The sequence below is a fragment of the Oreochromis aureus genome, linkage group 19 (assembly GCF_013358895.1).
Source record: "Oreochromis aureus strain Israel breed Guangdong linkage group 19, ZZ_aureus, whole genome shotgun sequence".
Classification (NCBI taxonomy): domain Eukaryota; kingdom Metazoa; phylum Chordata; class Actinopteri; order Cichliformes; family Cichlidae; genus Oreochromis; species Oreochromis aureus.
The window spans coordinates 10,407,221-10,416,340 of NC_052960.1; the positions used below are offsets into that span (position 1 = coordinate 10,407,221).

The window sequence follows — 9,120 nt, forward strand, 5'->3', positions numbered from 1 at the left end:
CCAGATCTAACGGGCCTACATGAAGCACATTTATTACCCCAGTACATTTTCTTTTTTAACTTTAGTAATTTTGAACCTGCCACACATGTATCCCTTCATCTAGATTCAAGACTTGGAAGACATGCTCCCTACTTTTAAGATTACGCTTAAATCTTTCCTTTCTGATAAAGCTTATAGTTAGGGCTGGTTCAGCCTGAACATCTCCTAGTTATGCCATTAAAGGCTTGGACGTGGAGGGGCTTCCTAAATGCACCGAGCATTTCTTCCCCAGGTGTTTATACACCACTGCAGCATGTCATTAATGTTAATGTTCATGCCACAGTCGATTTTTGTCTCATCTCTCTTTGTGTGCCCTTTTTCTTTGCTTTTTGCTTCAGACAGTTGCAGCAGATGGCTTCCCCATCTCTGAGCCTGGTTCTGCTCAAAGTTTGTTCCTATTAAAACTTTTTAAACTGTAAGGAGTTGTTTCAATCTCAAAAATCACTTAGATAATACCCCATGAGCCAGCACTGATTGTTTTCCACTCCAAGACTGTACATTAAGACATAAAGTGCCTTAAGGTGACCATTGTTTCATAAATGAAATGCCAAATAAATATCCATAGAAAAAAAATAAATAAAAATTAAACAGCACCAATTGTTAATGCCCAAATCTTTCTTATAAGCAAATGCAAGTCATTTTGGATTAAAAGTGAAAACTGCTGTAGGAATCAAACCATCTTTAAGGATTGTCAAAAAACAAAAATCTAAAATATGACTGTATGTGTCTCTAGAGACTTGACCTGATAAAGGATATTATAACCTGTTATAACAATAAATCCAAACAAATCTAAAAGCTATAAAAGCTAAGACTAAATCCCTTTTATTTATACATTGATCTTGATGATTTGGTTGTAGAGATTTATTCCAAGTCTGCATTACTGTTCTTTTAATCAGAGTACAAATGCTAAGGAGCTGCAAGTCTGCCAGCCAATGCAGTCTGCAAAACTATCTGTTCAAATGTTTAGAAACATGAAAAATAAATAAACAAACCAGCTTTAATCTATGTAAACACTTTATTGGGACAAATATAAAAAAAATGTAATAAGACAAATTGTTACTTCATATTGAAACAACGTATCAGACACATTTTGGCTTCCCCAGAGCTGGAAGAAACAAAGGAAGATTTTTTTAGTGCTGTCATTAATTCTCCGTTTCTGGAAATGTACTTTTGATAGATAATTCACCTATGAGTTGCTATTAATAATACATAAAAAAGAAGCATTTATCAAAAAGAGACCTTTATGTATTAAACGTACCGATTGCTGTATCACTTGACAGCTTTTAAGCCTCGTCAGTCTTGTCCTTGGCACTGGTTTCATCCCGGTATACTGAAGAAAAAAAAAGTCAAGATACACTAAACTAGCAAAGGACCTTTCAGTCATTTCAGTAACACTAACTAGCAGTCTACTAACCTGATTCCACACTTTCTGCCAAGGCACCATCTCTGGCCACTCCTTTCCAGTATTTCTGCATTTGCTTGTTCACATCCACTCCCTCACACTCAATTTTAACGTGATACTGAGGAATAGTGATCTCCGAGTGGTCTCCTATGCTGATTACGGTCAGTCTGAGTGGTTTATTAATCACAAGGTTGAAAAACTCATCATAAACTGTGTCATCCCAAGACTCCTCAGACTCCTTAAATTCATTTAAGCAGCACAAAAAGGCCTGAGGAGCCTTCTCCAACAGAGTCTGAGGCAGTGATCTTATATTACCGATGTCAACTTGAGACTCGTTTCCATAGTCAATGAACACAACATGGAGTGAAGTATCAGCTTTCTCAATAACCTGGGCTCTGTACCATTGGTTGTCATCGGAATACAGAGCGAGGCATGGACTGCCTGGACCAGCAGTCTCAGGGAACAGTTTCTGCTGTGCCTCTCCTGCTTCCTGAGCAAGCTGTGACACTTTGCAGAGGTCCTCTGTGTTGGCATATTGACACCAGAAGAAATGTGGTCCCACAATGCAAGATGCATATACCATCTCTGTATCGTTTGGGGAAAGTTGCGGCTCTTTGTACATGCATTTAAAAACATTTTCTTCGGCAACACAAATTTGATTCACATCAGGTTCAGTCTGACCAGCCTGTGGGAGGTTTTCTGTTTGATGGCTTTCAGCACCAACACATTCTTCTGTAACTGGATTCCAGTATTTCTGCATTAGTGTGTTCACAGCCACTCCTTCACACTCAATTTCAACATGATACTGAGGAACACCAACCACTGAGTGGTTTCCTATGCTGATTACTCTGAGATTAAGTGGTTTATTAATCAAAAGAGTGTAAAAGTCATCGTAAACTGAGTCATTCCAAGAGCCCTCGGATTCCTTAAATCCATTTAAGCAGCACAAAAAGGCCTGAGGAGCCTTTTCCAGCAGAGGCTGGGATAATGATCTGATGTTCCTGATGTCAATCTCTGACTCATTTCCATAGTCAATGAACAAAACATGCAGTGTACTGTCCGCTTTCTCAATTACTTGGGCTCTGTACCATTGGTTGTCACTGGAATATACAGCGAGGCATGGACTCCCTGGACGAGGAGTCTCATGGAGCATCATGTCCTTCTGTGCCTCTCCTGCTTCCTGAACAAGCTGTGACACTTCATGGAGACCTTCTGTGTTGGCATATTGGCACCAGAAGTAAAAGGGATCCCCAATGCAAGAAGCATATACAGTCTCTGCATCATTTTGGGAAAGCTGTGGCTCTTTGTACATGCAAGGATTGTCATTTCCTTTGGCAACATCAAAATGAGTTGTGTTGTTCTCAGTTTGAATGCTTTGGGAGAAACTTTTTGCCTGATCAGTCTGATTCTCTGAATTTTCTCCTGACAGTGATTTCCCGTTTTTCTGCGCTAAGCTATTGATGAAAATCTTATCACATTCAATATTTACTGCATATTGAGGAACCGCCATCTCTGAATACTTTTCCTTATTAATGACTGTCAATTTGAGTGGCTTATCAACCAAAAGATTGTAGAAGTCATCATACACGTCATCGTCCCAGGAGCCTTCAGACTTAAAGCCATCTAAAAAGCACAGAAATGCCTGAGGAGGAATCTCCAGCAGATGCTGGGGTATTGACCTCACATCTTTAATGCTAACTTCAGACTCATTTCCGTAGTCAATAAATAGAACATTGAGTGTATTGTCAGTCTTTTGAATTACTTGAGCTCTGTACCACTGGTTGTCACTGGAAAAGAGAGCAAGGCATGGACTTCCAGGCACCAGTACCTCAGGAAAAACTGCATCTTGAATTTGTCCAGTTTCCTGAGCAAGCTTTGATATCATGTTGAGATCTTCAGTGTTGTACTGACACCAGAAATAATGTGGTCCAACAATGCAGGAAGCGTACACGTCCTCAATCTGTTTTTGAGAAATATTTGGCCAATTGTACATGCAGATGGTCAAGTTTTTCTCAAGGCAAGAATTAGAGTGCTGTGTCTTGTCTGAGTCACTGTGGCAAATCTGAACAGAAGTCTCTGCCACAGTTTTGTCTTCAAGAGTGACATGCATTATGGGTTTTGTTCCTTCATCCAAAACTGTTGCATGCTCAATCCGTGGTGAAGCGACATCAACTGTGAATTTTGAACTCTGTTTTAAATCATCTGCAGCAGACATCTTATCGTTACCATGGACTCCATTTTGTCCTGCTGTCTCCACCAACACTGATTCTTGTGCTGAACAGCCTTCGTTCAAGCTGTTAAAGTGGTGCTGGTCAGTCTGCTGAATGACATTGGTCATTTTGTTTTGTTTAGTTTTAGCCATCCTCTCTCTGACTTTCATATTCACACTCACTGAGCCATCATACAGTTCAACAATTCGCTTTCCATTTTCCACTTTTGCCACGGAAATGGTGAAACTACGGCCAACAACACGATCTGCAAACCACTGGTTGACTTCCTGGGGTAATTCTGCAGGGACATCAAACAGTCCAAGGGGAATAGCCTGCACTGGAAAGGACCTGGCCACGCTCACTTCAGTGGGAAAGGGACAGATATCAGTTTCACTGACTACAAGAGTATCCCCATAGTCCACAAAGTGCACTTTGAGCTTTGGAGTTATTTCTACCAATTGACCTCTGTACCACTCATTATCAGTGTACCTCGCAAAGCACAAGCTGTTGAGTCCAAGAGTCTGATCTGAGCGCTGTGGCTCGCTAAGGAGTTGTGCAACACTTTCCATCAATTTGTCAAACAATTTGGCATTCCTGTCCAGTTGGCAGTAGAAGTGATTGACAGTCTCTGAAGACGTTATCCACACATTTTCTTTACCACCCACCTCAATATTATATGTGGAGTAATTGTACATATCAGATGTGACTTGTGGAGGACATTGCAGATGTGCCTCAGACTGTGCACATTTCTTATCCAGAAGCTCGCATGCACTACCAGATGCAGTCTGAATATCTACCATATTAAGCAGCAGACCTTCTCCATCAGATTCCACTGCCTTTACAATGCATTTCAAACCATCGTCTGTCAAAGCACTTAAATCCACAAACTTGTGAAACTCTGCTAAGGCATCACTATTCCAAGTAGTGGTAACGGGATAAGTAGGACTCTTCAGGTTGACTAAGCAACATGGGAAAGCCTGAGTACTCAGCCGCAAGAAAGCTGGATCAATGGGGTGCACATCTTGCAGAGGGACCTTTTTAATTTGACCATAGTCTATAAATCTCACATCTACAACAGGTGAGTTGCTATTAGCAACAATCCTTGCTCTGTACCACATGTTATTATCTGGATTACGGGCAACGCAGATGGACTGAACAAGTGGCTGAGAGAGGGTGGATGAACAGTGATTTTGCAGATCTTGCATAAGGCATCCGAGGGAGTCCTCATTTTCTGTCATTTGACACCAGAACTTCTGTAGACTTTCAATGCAAGATACCTTTACATTGACACTACTTCCTACAGCGAATGCACTGTCATGACAAGCACTTTGCAACTCTGCGCATAAACCTGGTGCAGTATGCCCATTGCGATCTACTGCAGGTTCAGAGCTTGCTTTCGTATAAATGTCACTGTTACAAGAAGGACATGCACACTCTTGTCCACCGTTGGCCGTTTTGTTTTTGGAGCTTGGCGCAGTTCCCTCTGGTACACCATCAGGAATGACATTGACTTTGTTCTGTAAATTCATGCATTGTTCATCTTCAAGTAAACTGAGAAAGGATGAGTTAATAGATTCATTCTGGACAATTAAATCCTGCTCATGCTTATAGAGGGGAATAAAGTCTGCCTTCTCCAGAAAAGAACTGTTGACACAGGTAGCATTAGCTGCATAGAGTGCAACATTATAGACATCTTGAGTTGCATCATAGTGGTCAAACGTCACCACCACAGTCTTGTTCAGCAGGAGTGATTTCAACAAATCTGTCTGGACTGCAGTCCACTCTCTGCCATTTTCTTTTATTCCATTTAGAGAACAACGATATGTGATAACTGGCATTTTCAGGAATTTGCCAGCCAGTGGCCTGATGTCTTCAACAGGCACCAAGGCATTTTTTCCTTCATCCACATGAAAAACTTTTACAGCACCATCACAAGTCTCAATGTTTTGCTTTAGTAATGAGCGGTGCCATCTGCCATCTGTCCCTTTAGCAGCACATGGATCCCCACAGCTCTGTGGAAGTTCCTCTCCAAAATTGGAGTGCTCTTCATAGTGTTGATGCATCTGTTCAGACAATATCTTCACTGCTTTTGAAAGAATAAGAAGCTGGCAAAAAATATTTTCTGGATCAATTACCTCAGTCACATAAACTGTTTCCAAAATGTCAGTAAGCAGCTCTGGGTAAAAGTATTGGTTATGTTTAGCAAATTGGCTGCTAACATTCAGGCTCTGTTCCTGTGTTACATCAAAGGCCTCAGAAGACTCATCATTGGGTAAATTTAGACATTTCAGTACAATATTTTTAAATTCCTCCACTGGGAACTTCTTTGCAACTCTAGACTTGCACATGTGCTTGGAAACAACTGGTATGTCAAGGAGAATTGTCCTATCCGGCATCAGTACATATTGAACGAGTCCCTTAAACTTCTTCCCAGGCAGAGACATCAAAAACTTTGTCGCTCTATCAGGGAAGTTTTTCTCGAGAGACAAGATATTTGCAAGTATGCAACATTCGATTTCAGGAGGCAGGAGAAAACTGTCATTTTGAGCCCATGCTAAAACTTCATTTGTGGCAATGTGGGGCTGTCCCTGATCTATTAGAAAAAGATTGTATGTTTGACTTTCAATCGATACGATCCGAGCTCTGTGCCAGGTTTCGCTGATGCAAACCAGACAGAGATCCCCTGGTTTCCCTTCTAATCCAGAAAACTTCCTGTGAGGAGTCTGAATTTCCTCTCTCATCTGCTCGTAAATGTGTTTCTTCTCATCATCCATGTTTACCCATAATTCCACAAGACCACAGTTGGGTTTCAGGTTCACCCTCACGATGAGAACAGGGATTTCTGTTCCTGGTGCTGGAAGTCCGGGAATTGAACACATTGTGAAGCTTAGACATCAAACATATCTGCAAAATAGTAAAGATAAATGTGTTACCACCGAAGGAAAAAAAAAAAAAAAAACTTCAGTCCATTATTTTTTTTTTTTAAAGGCACTGAAATTGTACTTAAACTGTAGTGTGGCCTAGGGTACTACCACTCTGCATTTAATGATGGTAAATGGCCTGTATTTGTATAGCGCTTTACATTTAATGATAGCAGCCCCTCCCTAAGCCTGGTTATGGTGGAAGGTTCTTCCTGTTAAAATGGAGTTTCTCCTTCCCATTGTTGCCAAGTGCTTGCTCACAGGGGGTCGTCTGATTGTTGGGGTTTTCTCTGTATTATTGTAGGATCTTAAACTTCCAATATGAATCGCTGAAAAGGCAACCGCTATTGTGATTTCAACAGCATACAGATTTGAATTATAGTTAGTTTTATACAAATAAAACTGAACCGACTTCACGACTGCTGCAATGCCATGTACTGTGGGATCGATATAGTTCCTTATTTTCAAAATGCAACTTTTACATTTTGATGATGGTGCATGCATTTTGTGTTATAGTCATCTATGCAAGAACTTTTAGCAGAGAAACAAAGTAACACTTTGCATGCTTTCCATGAGATAGCAATTTTTGTCATTTTCTAACCATTACCAAATAAAAACGTATATAATCTGTATTGACTTCGCAGTCATTTCTAAAGTAACTGGAAAAGTTGCCTCCAAGAGTTAAACACACCACAGGATTATTTGGCCACATGTCCATTCAACGATTTTACTTATGCATTTATCTCATTGCTTATTCTTATAAGAAGAGGATTATTCTTCAGGTCTGTATGTCTTGTGCTGCAGGGAAATGCATTCCATAAAGGCAGAGGAGTCTCAGGTTTCTTAAAAACATTCACTTGTTGGACTGTTTAACAGCTCACTAAACTGATAAAAGCAGATGCACAAAAACAAATGTGATGATAGAGAGAAACAAATTTGTGCCATTTAAACCACTCAGAAAAATGCAGCAGCTGTTTGAGTTCTTTTTGACCTACTGATCTACTAACAACTAATGTTCAATTTAATCTAACTTCAATCAGACCAGAGGATTGCAGTGAGGCTGGTGGTGTTCATTTACAAAACAAACGTGCTACAAAATATGTAGTAATACACAGGACTTAATAACCCATCTCATTATTAGCACATTAAAAACTACAAGCAAAGACAGCTCAGGCAGCCTGATGAGGAGACACACATTCGGGAGCAGATGAGAGAGCAGATCATTTAAATTTCACAACACTGGCATTCGGTGCCATCTACTGTCCATCTGCAGAACATGCCAACATTTTTTAAAAGATATATCCAATAACTTAAGTGTATTCAGGTGAAAGATATCTAACCAGGTATGCTTTTCCTGCACTGGCACTGTGTTTGGGTCATTGTCATGCTTAAAAATAAAGCTGCTGCCAATCAGACGCAGATGGTGTTGTATGGTGGCTCAAAATCTGATGCGAAAAGACCACCAGCACCACTGGCGGAAATGCAGCCCCAAACCATGACACAGCTTCAACATGTTTTACAGTTGGCTGTAGACACTCACTGTTGTACCTCTCTCTCCTGACTTCCTTTGTACAACCACTGGAACCAAAAAATGTCAAATTTGGATTCCTCACTCTTTTCTTAACACTTAGATGTGTAACCTTCAAATACTGTTTGTCTGCTGTTGACAGTTTTAAGCCTGAAACGTTTTTGTCCGCCACAAACATCTTTTAACAAATACTGCAGACCTTGCATAGATATGCTAAGTTTTCAGCGAATAGGTCTTTGGAAATCACCTTGTTGGTGCAAAGATAAACAATCTACTCGCCTAAAGTGCCTAAAGATACAATTCAGTATTGGTTATTTGCTAAGCTGTCTATGATGTGTCGCCAACACTGATTCATAGCTTGAGTTACGGGACTATTTTTAATGCTTGAATGACTCATAGATCAAGAAAAAAAGAAAACATTCCTGACTGAAAAAACAGCAGGTGTCCAAAGAAAACGTTTGAAAAACCTTCAGAAAGTCTGGAGATATATTGCTCAGGTCTTCCTGGCGTATTGCAAGCAAAATAAAATGATGAGTAGTTTAAGACTTTTGTCACCAAAAGTGTCCGTCGCTTCACAGTTTAGTTTGCGTGCTTTTTCAGATGTGTTACACGCATCTTCAGCTTAATGGTTTTTTTCTCACCACGTCTGCTGCAGGCCACACGTCTCATTTTGTTCCTGTCGTTAAACTGAACTGGGATCCGGTAGGAGGAGAACATGGGGGCGTGTACTCACGCTTTTTAAAGGCTTCGATGAGCCATGACACAAAATTCTCCCGGAGATCATTGTGTTTGTATTTTTGTTGTTGTTTTCTTTTTCTTTTCTTTTTTTTAATAAAATAAAATAAAATATAGAGTCTAACTCCACATGCAGCACAGTTTAAAGCCCCGGTCCCTCCCTCCCTCCACTTCCTCCCTTCCTCTCTCCCTCCCCCGGCTTTTCTGTTTTCAGCCAAAACAAAAACAAAACGGGAAAAACTGTTACATTTGTTTTGAACGCGCGCGCGCACACGCCCACACACA

The 9,120-nt window shown here is 40.5% G+C and overlaps 1 protein-coding gene across 1 annotated transcript; it reads right to left on the minus strand.

The window, feature by feature from the left end:
- Positions 1 to 1,045: 1,045 nt before the first annotated feature.
- On the minus strand, positions 1,046 to 8,891 carry LOC116318162 (tudor domain-containing 6-like). Its single transcript, XM_031737107.2, has 4 exons — positions 8,742 to 8,891; positions 1,454 to 6,555; positions 1,298 to 1,369; positions 1,046 to 1,144 (listed from the first exon to the last, which is right to left on the minus strand). The coding sequence occupies exons 2-3, from the start codon at positions 6,528 to 6,530 to the stop codon at positions 1,323 to 1,325; spliced, it is 5,124 nt and encodes a 1,707-aa protein (XP_031592967.1). The 5' UTR covers positions 6,531 to 6,555; positions 8,742 to 8,891; the 3' UTR covers positions 1,046 to 1,144; positions 1,298 to 1,322.
- Between the last annotated feature and the right edge of the window lie 229 nt (positions 8,892 to 9,120).

Bases quoted from the DNA above. Each gene is read 5' to 3' on its own strand.
- LOC116318162 (XM_031737107.2), bottom strand. From the start codon at position 6,530: ATGTGTTCAATTCCCGGACTTCCAGCACCAGGAACAGAAATCCCTGTT. The intron at 1,370-1,453 runs GTTAGTAGACTG...TTTTTTCTTCAG, and splicing joins GGCAGAAAGTGTGGAATCAG to TATACCGGGATGAAACCAGT.